At 40.6% G+C, this 13,518-nt stretch overlaps 1 protein-coding gene across 1 annotated transcript in view; it reads left to right on the top strand.

The window, feature by feature from the left end:
- arid4b (AT-rich interaction domain 4B) overlaps nucleotides 1-13,518 on the top strand; it is a 71,647-nt gene that overhangs the window by 16,986 nt on the left and 41,143 nt on the right. The window contains exons 3-5 of the mRNA XM_015379577.1: nucleotides 4,335-4,445; nucleotides 12,370-12,435; nucleotides 12,782-12,872. Coding sequence (XP_015235063.1) covers nucleotides 4,335-4,445; nucleotides 12,370-12,435; nucleotides 12,782-12,872 — 268 coding nt within the window. The remainder of the gene's footprint in view (nucleotides 1-4,334; nucleotides 4,446-12,369; nucleotides 12,436-12,781; nucleotides 12,873-13,518) is intronic.

Raw genomic sequence — 13,518 nt, forward strand, 5'->3', positions numbered from 1 at the left:
TCAAAAAAGTACTCCAGAGTGTTGTTCAGCATGGGGGTGAGTAGAAAATGAAGGCTAATCATGTTTTGGGTGTACTATTCCTTTAACCAGAGGATTAGGACAGATGGATGCCTTCCCACAGGTCAGCTATATTATTCTTATAAAAAGTGGAAATGTAGCAGACTTGTAATATTATGGCCTACCAAATAATTTATCCAAGCAGTTGTTTATATTGCAATATTGCACACGCTCATTAGGCTTCTGCATATTGTAAAAAAACTGCCCATTATCTTAGTTGGTGGCTAAAAACATTGCATGACTCTCGTCTGTTGCGACGGATACCCTTTCATAGCAAAAACATCCTGACTAGCAAGCAGCCTCCACATGTGAATTGCTTACGTCCCTAAATTGTATGTTCCCTGCTCAATTACACGTAACAGGGTCAACATCTGGTGTAAGTGATTAGTCACTTTTAATTGCTCTTTGTGCTGCTAATCACTGGTGGAGTTTGTTTCTGCAGCTTCATGATGTGCTGCTTGTTAAAGTATTCAGTCTGCTGTTTGTAAAGTATGCAAAATGGAGTAAAAAAATCATCTAAGTCTTGTTAACGGCTTGAAATAGATATTTACTGAGCACAGCTTGTCTGCAGTTAGAGCTTTTATTTCAGCTTATAGTAAATAAGACACCACTGCTGTTGGGAATTTTATGGAGAGCATGGTAATTGTGTTTTCTCTGATTATAATAATGACTTACATTTTTGTAATGCCTAATTAACTTTTTTAAATAAGAAAGAAAATGTTTCCACTTATCCATCATTGCTTTAATATAATGTAGGGTGATTAAATAGTTTCCTATAAGTCAACACTGTTGAAGATGAAAGAGTTCTGTCCTGTTTTCATCTTTAAAGAGCCCTATAATAGCCACTGTTGCATACCATTAACACTAGATTTCAAGTAAGGAATTTATATGGTCATTTTATTTGGAGAAATGTTAGTTTAAAGCAAACAAAGTAACAATTATTTATAGTTGCATATTTAAATATATCAACCATTACTGGTATAATAGGTTTGCTGTAAGTCTACTGGCGGTGCAGTAACGCATGTGTTCACCTGTCTGCAAGCACCACGGTTGAGTTTAGGGCTGAAACAATTAATCGGATTAATTGTGATTAATTCATTATTGAAATAATCATAAACTAATTTAGNAAGCACCACGGTTGAGTTTAGGGCTGAAACAATTAATCGGATTAATTGTGATTAATTCATTATTGAAATAATCATAAACTAATTTAGACTTCGATTAATTATGAGTATCAAGACTGTAAAAGATACTTTTAGCTGACAGAGCAACCCTCTTAGAGCAGTAATTATACCAAAATTGTTAAAAGAAAAAAAATATATAGAAACATTTTGTACTTAATAAAAAAAATAAAAACAAATCTCTGTCAATATGCTCTATCCAGAAATCCTCAAGTGAAAAGCTTTTAGTTTTAGTTGGTTTAATTTTGTAGAAAAAAATCTTCTTTTAAGTAATTTTTGGCTATCCGATTGTTAATCTGAAAAATTATTGACAGATTAATTGATTTAAAAATAATCGTTAGGAGCCCTCGTTGAGTTGAGTTAACGGGGAAGCCTGAAAGGCGCGAGGTGACGTTTTCAGAGCTTTTCACAGCGAGATAAATTTGTTTAACGATTCAACTTCCACAACCGCTTCTTCCAAAAGTCAGTGTATCGGCCTAATTTCTGTGTAATTTTGACAACTTTATTGTGATTGGCACTTTTTGCAGAAATGTGCTGGACTGAGCCCTGGGAAAGAGAACCCAGATGTCAATAGAGAGCCGATACGCTCATAATAAATTTGTGAATTGGTGGTAACCCATTTTTGCGCAGCAGTAACACATTTCAGCGTAGCGGCAATACATTTCAGCGTAGCAGTAACAAATTTCAGCGTAGCGGTAACCCATTTCTGCGCAGCGGTAACCCATTTCTGCGCAGCGGTAACCCATTTCTGCGCAGCGGTAACCCATTTCAGCGTTTCAGCGTAGCGGTAACACATTTCAGCATGTTACCACAGCGGTAACCCATTTCAGCATGTTACCGCTACAATTGAGCGTAGCGGTAACACATTTGAGCGTAGCGGTAACCCATTTCAGCGTTTCAGCGTAGCGGTAACACATTTCAGCATGTTACCGCTACATTTCAGCGTAGCGGTAACACATTTCAGCGTAGCGGCAACACATTTCAGCATAGCGGCAACACATTTCAGCGTAGCGGCAACACATTTCAGCGTAGCGGCAACACACTTCAGCGTAGCGGTAACACATTTCAGCGTTGCAGTAACAAATTTCAGCATAGCGGTAACCCATTTCTGCGTAACCCATTTCTGCGCAGCGGTAACCCGTTTCAGCGTAGCGGTAACACATTTCAGCATGTTACCGCAGCGGTAACACATTTCAGCATGTTACCGCTACATTTGAGCGTAGCGGTAACACATTTGAGCGTAGCGGTAACACATTTGAGCGTAGCGGTAACCCATTTCAGCGTTTCAGCGCAGCGGTAACACATTTCAGCATGTTACCGCTACATTTCAGTGTAGCGGTAACACATTTCAGCGTAGCGGTAACACATTTCAGCGTGTTACCGCTACATTTTAGCTTAGCGGTAACACGTTTTAGTGTAGCAGTAACACATTTCAGCTTAGCGGTAACACATTTCATGGTAGGGCTCCTTCACGCTGAAATATGTTGGCGAGAACCCAAACCTAAAATGACAGAGTAAGAAAGTAGGCTTCTTGCTTTTATTTAATGTAACATAACCAAAACTGAGCACCTCTGAGATTTCAAAACTTTGAAATCATGGAAAACATGGAAAAACCCAATCAGCATTTATAGAAGGGGTTGTGTAATGCTATTAAAGAATTTTAATTTGCTTATTTGAGGGCTTCAATCAGTTTTTGACGTCTGTTATTATGAAATAAGAAACAAATATTTGTTTTTTGAAAATCAGAACCCATTTTGTACTTTTGTTGTACTTTTTTTTCAGAGATAATCTTAAAAAATCACATTTTTCATACATCAATTTTTTTTCATTTTGGTTGAACACATGGCTTGTATTTCACCAGCTTTATTTTTCTAACTGTGGTTATAAGTTGTAGTTTCAACAAGACAGCTGTCACATTATTTCATAGCAATCACACAAACTGGACCGGTCAAGCCTAAGAAGAGGCCGGTCAGTTGACTTCTGCTAACTGTAGTTTCTATGAGTAATTATGCTTTGAATGGAAAAAAACTGTAAAGACATCGGATGTCACATTGCTGTGACTCCCTTTAGTGAGGAAGATATCTAGCACCCCTTTCTGTGTATTTCATTTGTTTTAAAGGGAGTCCATAAAGTCTCATGTATCCCACATCTTCTCATTGGCATTCCTTTTCCCTATCTAGTTTTTTTTTTTTTAACTCAGAGGATTGCTAATTTACTTGGTCTGTTTTCTGTAATCCTCACCTCCTATCATGGTTAAATTACCCCGTTTTTTCAAATGTTTTATTGATTGCTTATCTTTAGTCGGCCCACTTGCTATATATACAATATGTGCATCTAAAGAGGGCAAATCTAGCTGGTTTACTTTATTTATGGTAGACATTATTTTGTTTTCCCACCATAAAGGATGTTTTATTTGCCACTGGCTCTATTTTCCTGTCAGACTTTTGACATTCCTGCATGGGTCCAGCCACAAAAAAACAGGATTCTGTCCCGGTCAAAGCTGGGCAGGCGTAGTTGCGAAGAATTGTGTGCGGTCTGACTTTAAACCATAGAACCATAGAAATAATAAATAAAATTTGTAGCCTTTTTTAAGCTCTTAAAAAAGCTCACTGTATCCTGAGACTAGAGCTCTTGCTTAATATCACTGTTGATGCTGCTTTCCTTAGATTTTGTGGCAGTAAAAACCTCTTGAAGAAATCCTAGCCACATTTCATGAACCATTAACATCCCCTTCTTCCATTTACACATGCAACACATTTTTCTTGTGCACCCTGCTCTCTCCAAACCAACCCCTGATTGGAGGGGAAAAGGTTTGAAAAACATCCAACAACACCACAAACATGGTTCTGCTTGTTTTCAGCAGACTGATCTCTGTAATAATGAAAGTCAGAGTGAAATGATCTTCTTGTTTGCGTCCTCTGAGGCTTGTTTTCCAGTACCCACAGCAGATGGTATATATTTTCCATGGATGAATCACTGATTTTGATGTGCTTTTACAATGCCGACATACTCTATGTAACACACCAGCATGTTTCAGTAAGTGATACATTCTTCAGCAGTTTTTATTTTTAACTACGTTCGTTTTCATTTCCATAGACTCTAGAGGAGCCCCCCTACCTGACTGTTGGGACGGATGTGAGCGCCAAGTACAGAGGGGCTTTCTGTGAAGCCAAGATCAAGACGGCCAAGAGGCTCGTCAAGGCCAAGGTAAGTCGTGATTCAAAATTAGAAATTGATTGTCTGCCTCTGTTGGCCTGGGAGGTTTCTCTTTGTTTGGAGCTGATAAAACGCCACAGCTTCACTTTAGATCTAAAGCTATTGAGATTTGGACACATTTAAAGCCCTTTCTTTAAAGAGGGGATTGCTGAGATGATTAGAATAGGCTTATGTTAGATATTAGAGTGTACCACATTGATACTCTATGATTAGATGCACGTTTTAATTACTTTCCTGTCTGCTATGCTGGAAAAAGTCCAGCTGTGTTGCCTGCTTGGTTGTTGGAGCTCCACCACCTGCTTTATGTTGTTTGTACTGCTCATTTTTAGCTGAACGAACGATCAAGAGCCAGACTGTCATCAGTGCCCCCTCCCAACCCTCAGGTTTCCCTCTTATCGGTTGCTTTTTCTCTTCGTGACAGACACAGAACAGCTGCCTCCTGCCGATCCCTTGCTTCGATTTTTACATGTCTCCTATGAAGGCATTTCACGACACACACACAGTACTGTATCCCGTTTCCTGCTGGGGCAGGAGCATCTGGATAATGCCATAGAGACCCATCTTTCGTTATGCCGGAGCGTGTGGGAGGAACGCATTTGGACACTGGCTCTTTCACTGAGTCATGTGCTCGGTGGTTCCCCCCGTCGAGATAAAGGAGCGGCCACGTCGTGCTTTTCCGCCACACCGGCTTAAATCATCAATGACTTGCTGTTCCGCACTCATTCACAGGATCAGACACCATGACAAAGCAGACCGCTTGATTTTTCTTTGTGTAGATAATGTTGGCTAAGAAGAAGCAAGCAGTACTAGGCTAGTAGATTCATTAGCATACTAATTGGCTCAGTGTCAGGTTTGTTTTTGGAAAGCTGTAATGAGAGAATGAGCTCTGTTACGCAAATGTTTAAACATGACTATTAGACTGTGGCTGGTTTTAGTTTAAATATTCTGCCTCGATGGAGTCTTCTTTACCTTATTTACCTACTTTGCCTCGTTAATCTTTCTCTGCTTGTGCAGCCAAGTCAATAACTGCAACATAACTGTTTGTTGTTTTTTTATGAGGCGAAGTGAAGAGATGTGAACGACTCTGTCTCTTTAGCACCACTATCAATCTCTGTGAGGAGTCAGCAGGTCTGTCATGAGTGAAATCTAATCCAACATACAGTGAACAGTGTTTGTGGCTGAGTGAGATCTTGTCTTTGGACCAATATCCTAGACAATTTGTATTTTTCAATTATGTTTAGTCCTTATTGTGTGTGTCTGAAATGGGTCATGTTGAAGGAAAAGTGGCCCTTCAGATGTCGTCAACTTCACAGAATATATTAGCAGCCTTAGGCCCTGTGGCCTGTTCGCACTCAAGCAGGCATGCATCATAAAAAAGCAAAACACTAAAATCAACAAGAGTTGAATTATTTTACCCTTAATGAATTTCCTCTGTCCAGACCCAGCCTCTTATTGTTAATGTTCTGATGAACCATGGAGGGTTCTTTATGTTTCATAAGCCTGGAGTGGGTGGTTACTGTTGTGCACCATTAATGTGCAATAGAGACTGACACGGGAGTGGATTTTCACTCCTGTCCCGTCCCACTCCCACAGAAAAAAATGGTGTCCCGATCCCGGGCCAGAGTAGAAATCTAAATCCTGCCCCGTCCCACTCCTGGTGAAATTACTCCCATTCAGCTCCCATTCAGAATGACTCCCGCTCCTGCACCACTCCCATTCTTGTTGTTTTTGAGCGCGGGTGAAAAACTCAGAGCGGAAGTTACTATTGGTTTGCTCCCGCTCCCGTCTGCTCCCGTTAATGTTTAATCCTGTACCGTCCCAATCCCGTGATCGTTACTAATACTGTCTCCCATCCCACGGGAATCCCACGGGAATCCCACGGGAATCCCACGGGAATCCCGTGACCCATGGGATTCCCGAAAAAATGTCAGTCTCTAATGTGCAACCAGTGTAGATTTTAATGCTAACTTCTGTAACCATCTATTCTAAAGGTTAATCGTTGTACGCATCTACAGCTCAAACTGTACGACAAAACCGCAGGGTTTAAAAGTTCACAGCTGTGGCATGCAGGTGGCGCGGTGGTTAGCGCACGACCCATGTACAGAGGCCTCAGTCCTCCAAGCGTCCAACCCGGCTTCGACACCGACCTGTGGTCCTTTGCCGCTTGTTCTCTCATACCCCCTTACCTGTCAGCCTACTGTCGGAAAAATGAGCAACTAGTGCCGTTTAAAAAAAGTTCACAGCTCACGATGCATGCTCTGACACTGTGCGGCCCGACACTCTGATGCGACCTTATGACAGTAGACTTTATTTTAAAAAAGTTTGATTTTCTCCGGACCTTACGATTCCTGATCTGGAGATTGTTGTGAGAGGCTGGACACCCCTCGTTACCCCCTTTACACTACACGACGCACGTTCAGGCTGGAAGTTGGTCTGATCGAAAAAACTTTGCACGAAATGAGAACCAGCCAGAAAAGGGCAACAAAATCATTCAGTTTATGCCCGGCTTAAAGGTATACTATGCAACCGGCGTTGATTTTCCAGCGAGGCTCCCCCCAGAGGTCGAAAGTAAAAGTGCACTGTCGTAAATATGCTCAGCTGTTCTCCTGGTTTCTACATCAAGCCAGGCGCGGTTGTTTTGAGCTTAGCAGACAGGCGAACGCAACGAATCACCATGTCTACTGCGGTAAGTGACTATTTTGTTCCAATTTTCGAGTTTGAAAATTTTGCTGTTTTCTCGCTGGTTTCCGCCATGATAACTGCACAAAGATCGCCACTGCTCTAGCAACGAGCATGCCTTTCACTGGGGGCTTGTAGCAGTTCTCGCCATAAAGCAAGACCGACTCTCGCGATGCACTAGACTTCTGAGCCTGTGGGTGCGGGCCGAGGGCTCCTGCAATTGCAAGTACGGTAATTCCCATACAGACCACCAGGGCAGCCGAGAAAACCTTTGTTCATCCTGAAATGACTCATTTAATCATCCAAAACGTTATGGAACACATTAATTAACTGAAAAATGTTGCATAGTATGCCTTTAAGATAATCTATTCTCACTTTCCTTCTGCAGGAGCTCTGGCAGCCATGTCCAGGTAGCTAGTCTTAATTTCTGCTGGGGCTGAGTCATTTACCTTATTTTGGGTCAAAGGTTTCTTCAAAAATGCATTCTTTATACCTCGACCTGAGCCTCAGTTAGTTTGGCCAAGTTTTAATTCCTATGTCTGAATGAAAGCGTTGACCCTGGCAGCAATATTACAAAGTCGGGCGTGATTTCTTTACATCCATCATCACTACATGTCTATGGGGGGGGGGGTTTATTAGACACCTCTGGTCAGTTTTAAACGCCTAAGATGGCAGTAGGGTTCATACAAGTCCATTTCAGTGTAACAGGCCGTTAATCTACCAAAAATGTTGTCTTTTATTGGACGTAGTGGCTAAAATGGTGTTTTTAATTTGCACATATACATCAGAAATCAGTCTATTGGAGGACGTCAGGTCAGCGTTAATAAAACGTGTCGTTATGATAGCTGTTTAGGTGGGCTTATCTACCAGTGTTCCCACTACCATTATCCTCACAATCACTTCATTTCAATGTCAGAATCATGCTGAGTCATGTGCCTTTGCATTGACAAAACTAATAAACTAAATATTGCTTTATGTGTTTTTTTTTGTTTGTTTTTTTCTTATAAAGAAATGAAGTGATATTTGTCCTGTAGCTGGTTCAGACCTCCTCAGTCTAAAAAAAATCTGGTATTAGTGTTCCTTTAGTTTGTCTGCTGTTAGTTATTTACCCATCCGTGCTTTCTTTGCTCATCCATCCTTTCATCAAAATCCCATTACATCATATCCTATCGTATATCTGCTAATGTAGCTAAAGAAAACCATAAAATAGGGACATAAAGACATATAGTACACCTGTATGTCACAAGTCAGTTTCATGAGTCACTATCAGTCCAGACAAACTCACTGGAAAAATATTTACCGAGGTGGAAATTTACACAAGCTGAGAATTTGCCTCAGGAAAAGAAATAAAAAAGCCCTCTGGCTACGAAAACTTTGCCAACGCTTCAGAAATCATGCTGAGTAAAACTTTATTGACCTAGACAACCTGATGCATCAAAATACTGGGAGAAAAAAACAGCATTAAACAGGAAACATTTAATAAACTGGAATGTTTTTATGGTATGACGATGATGAGGTAATTACATTTGGTTTTCTCTAATCAAATGCTTTATTTATCATCTAAAATGTGTGTTATGTTATTGAGCCTAAACAGCTGAAAAGCTCCCCCACAGCAACTTGGCTTTGTTAGTGTGGTCAGGTGTTATTGATGTGGTCTAGCTGTGGCTTTAGACATCACAGGTCCTTCTTGGCTTTGCCTTTAGAGTGAACAGCATCCTGCTGCTCTCTGTTAGAAAGGAATCCCTTTATTTTCATCAGGCTAGAATGTCATTAACCGAGGAACTACTGCCTCAGAAAGCTTTTTATTCATTTCCTTTCCTGTCTTATTTTTCATGACCTGACAATTTCAAACATTTCTTTCATTCTTTGCCTTGATTCTGCCTACACAGTGAATTTTCGATTGCTTTTTTTTTTCTACCGCTGGTATATCTGAGCCGACTCCATGTCATTGCCTGAAGCAGTTACCTGCAGGAGTGCTTTCTAATAGCGGCTATTTGACATTTTGTTCACCCCGAGCCTCTGTGTCATTGATTCTAAATTGAGCTGGATTTCACAGAAAGCAAATTTAATTGCACTCTCAAATTAATCTTGTTATATTATGTACACATTTCCCCAAAAAATGTTCCCAAGAAACCGAAAGAAAATAAACTCAAATTGAGGGAAAATCAATGAAATGTAAAGAGGCTTCTTTTTTTCTGACTGTTGTAAACACTTTCCAGGTGTACTAAATGGATAATGGAAAATAGGAAATTTAATCTGCATTCAGCCCCCTTTACTAAGAAGACCCTAAATAAAATTTGTTTCAATCATATGCCTTTAGAAGTCACTTTATTAGTAAAGAAAGTTACCGTAGCCTGGATACATCTGTTAAGTGTCTCCCAAGGTTGTCTGCTGCAGAACAGGGACCCCAAACACTCCATTTCCACAATGAAACACAGTGGTGGCAGCATGGTGCTCTTCTCTAGCACAGACAATGCATGTAGTTCAAGTTGATTAAAGAACTGATGGCTCTAAATTTAGGGCAATCCTGGAAGAAATCATACCGTGCAAGCAAGATGAATTCTCGCAAGATTTGTGAATTCACTAACTGCCGAAAATAAATAGTGCCAAAAAACCAACAGATGTGTTAACCTTGATAGAGAAATGTTTCTGTTCAATGAAACGCAGTGATGTGTATGACATAAACGCCTGAATCGGAGGTGGAAGGCTGAAGCAAAACAAACAGGGCTAAACCAGTTTGGGCTGGAACACCCTGTATGAAGAACACAATTGATGTCTTTGCGGATGGAAGACTTTATGCGTTCTTTCCGAACGGATTTGGCAAGAGTTTGATTTATCAGTGAACTCTGCTAGTTATAAAAAATTTAGAATGCAATACAACATAGCTGCTACTGCTGCTGTGATTGGCTGAAGGCTCTGCATGGGATTGGGTGCCACTTGGTGATTTCCCCAATAAGCCGTCTTGAATGTCCTTTTTTGTGAATGCTTCTAACTAGAGGCTTGCCAGATTGGTACCATGTTGAATTAAAATATATGTATCAATCTGGCTTATGCCACGTTAGAAGAAAACCTTTTGGAACCTGAAAAAGAATGGAGGCTGAACCCCTAGCATCCAGCAGGACGACAACTCTAGAAAAACATCAGTAGATCACAGCATCTTCATCTGTCAGCTTTCAACACCTTCATCCCACAGCATCTGATGGTCAAACTGGAACAGCTGGGCTTCAATACACCCCTCTGCAATTGGCTGTTAGACTTCCTCACAATCAGACGTCAGTCAGTCCGGGTTGGACAGAACACCTCTAATGTCACCATCCTCAGCACAGGCTTCCCTCAGGGCTGCTTCCTGAGCCCCCTGCTGTTCACCCTGCATCCCCAGGTTCACCACCAATCACATCGTGAAGTTTGCAGAGGACACCACAGTGGTGGGCCTCATCAGAGACGACAATGGCCTGGACTACAGAGAGGAGGTGGAGCAGCTGGTGGACTGGTGCAGAAATTACAGCCTGATCCTGAACGTGGAGAAAATGAAGGATATCATCGTTGACTTCAGGAAAAACCGGCCTAACCACGCTCCACTGGTCATCAACAGCTCAGCTGTAAAGGGGGTCAGCAGCACCAAATTCCTGGGGGTGGACATCACAGACAACCTCACCTGGACACCACCTCACTGGTCTAAAGGGCACAGAAGCGCTTGGACTTCCTGTGGAGGATGAGGAGAGCCCACCTGCCCCCACCCTTCTAGAGAAGCACCATAGAGAGCGTTCTGACCAGCTGTCACACTGTGTGGTGTGGAGGCTGCAGCGCCTCAGACTGGAAGAAGGGGAGGAGAGTGGTGAGAACATCGGTGCTGCTCTTCTCTGCATAAAAGACATTTCATCCCAGCGCTGCATGTCCCAAGCCCGTAACATAATCAATGACCCCTCACACCCCCACCGTGGACTGTTCTTCCTGCTGCCCTCTGGGAAGAGGCTTCAAAGCATCCAGGTCCAGCGGGTTCTGCAACAGCTTCTTCCCCACTGCCATTCAATTCAATTTCAATTCAGTTTATTTATATAGCGCCAAATTCACAACACATGTCATCTTAAGGCACTTTACAGTTCAACCAGATCATACAGTCAAATTGATACAAAGTTTTCTATCTAAGGAAAACCAGTTNGAAGCAGAGACACAAAAAGCAGCTGTAAAAGGCGGCCCCGTCCAGGAAACACACAGCCAGGCAGACGAGCTCCGAGCCAACTCCCATGCCAGAGGATGAAGAGAGCACATCCACTCAGTCATGGTCAGAGAAACAGGACCACACTGGAAAATGGGCCGATCTCCAACATCTATAAACAAGGGTGTTGATGGAAGCAGCACAGCTGATGTTTCTTTCCAGGATGGAGTCATTCGACTGCTGAATCTCGAATAAACATTTTATCACTGCTGCACTTTAAGAAATGGAAATGTCTTGAGAGGTGTACTGAATAAAATTTCGTTTTGTATACACCCTCTGGGTACAAAATGACAATAAAGTTTGTCTAATTCGAAGTCTAGCACAGAGCTGTTAATCTGTGATATAAAATCCTAATGAAGTTTGTGTTCCGTCCAGTAAAGCTTAAAAATTAAATCTCCAATCTCCATCTCAAAGTTTTTTTTCCTATTAAATTTCATAAATCTGTTGTGTTTCTTTTTTCTTGTTAAGTTTTATAATAAAAACTGACAAATGACATACATTACTTAAAAAAAAAATCCTCTTTGGTTGATTTTTATGAAACATGCTTGTTTTACAAGCATTTCAAACAAGACATCTAAGAACAAAAAAGGGATTCAATGATACGTCGCTGAGCTTTTGAAGTTAATGGAGTGGATTAGCAGAAAAAAAATTTTCCAAAAAGGAAATCTTCATAAACATAAATGAGCATTATTCAAAATTCAATTAATCGCTCAGCTCTTGTTTGCTTTTGACATCACAAAACACATAAAAATCTAAGGATTGTGAATAATTTAGGTAGTGTCACCTTCCTTCTTCTTTTACCCCATCATGAAATCCAGGAACTAGCTCAGTACGATCAAACAGAATCATGGAAAGGAAGTGGCACCCGTCCAAAAGTGTAGATTCCCCCCAAAAAAGAGAAGAAAAAAATGTGACATCTACAGCTCATTCACAAATTCATCCATTCACAGTCCTTGTAAAACAGGTCTTTAGGTAAATCTTCTTATTACTAATTCTCTTTTGTGTCCTTCCTTCCCCCAGGTGACCTTTAAAGCAGATCTGTCTACAGCAGAGGTCCACGATGAAAACATCAAAGGGCCTCTGAAGGTACGGCTTGAAAAACGATGGAGACTGCTCTGTTATCTTATGCTCCTTTTTTATTATTTACCTTTTCTTTTTTAGCTTCAACCATTATTAATAAACCCCCTTTGTCTAAAGCATAAATGAAATGTATTCCTTCCCTTGCTCCTAACCACCCTCTCCCCTTCCGCAGTTAATAAAGAAAAGCATTAGACAGTGGGAATTAGCATTTTAATTTGATCTAACTCTCTTTAGTTTCTATAGGTGCATTGTTATTGTCTCACCTCTTACTGATAACACGTCATTAGATTTATTACCAGGCAATAATTCTGATTTGCAGCATGTTAATAACAGTGGTGCATCTGTTACACAGGTGGGGGTTGTTGTTGAAGTGAAGAATCAGGATGGCGTTTACCAAGAGGCCACGATTAACAAGCTGACTGATGCCAGTATTTATACAGTCGGTAAGTCATAGAGGAGGTTGCTTACAGTCTGGGAGCTGCACTAAACGACTCTAAAAAAGAAAATGAGCAGCCATATGGTTTAACTGAAAAAGAATGGGATCAGCATTTAGAGTTTGTCAGACTGGATAGGTGTAAAGAAAATAATATAGAGGTTTTAGCTGTAGCATTAGTTGTAACAATTTCTAAAAGATTTAATGTTAAATTTCTGGCTTAAATCAGAGACAACCGGATTTAAGCTCAATATTTCATAAAACGTTTCAACCCTCTAGTGTGATAGGGCTTCAGGAAGTACGTTTGCCTAAGGTTTAAGCCTGCCTTGTGGTTGTCATGATCTGGATTTAATTTCAAAGTAGGACTCCAAACGATTTTGCCAAAAATCTAATTTGAAATTTAATTGAAATATCGATTGTGATTATTTATTTATATTTTCTTTGAATTAACCAGAAGTATATAATTGTTTCACTCTAAGGCAGGGGTCTGCAACCTTTCATATCCAAAGAGCCGTTTTGCCCAGAGTACGACCAAATAAAAATTGCTTAGAGCTGCAAAATATACCATGACTTTTCTAGAAAACCTTTTTTTTTCTTTTTATCTCGTATAGGAAATTAGTTGTTGCCATCTCAAACAATCAATTTATATATTTTTA

This window comes from Cyprinodon variegatus, unplaced genomic scaffold (assembly GCF_000732505.1).
Source record: "Cyprinodon variegatus isolate N-32 unplaced genomic scaffold, C_variegatus-1.0 Scaffold195, whole genome shotgun sequence".
Lineage (NCBI taxonomy): Eukaryota > Metazoa > Chordata > Actinopteri > Cyprinodontiformes > Cyprinodontidae > Cyprinodon > Cyprinodon variegatus.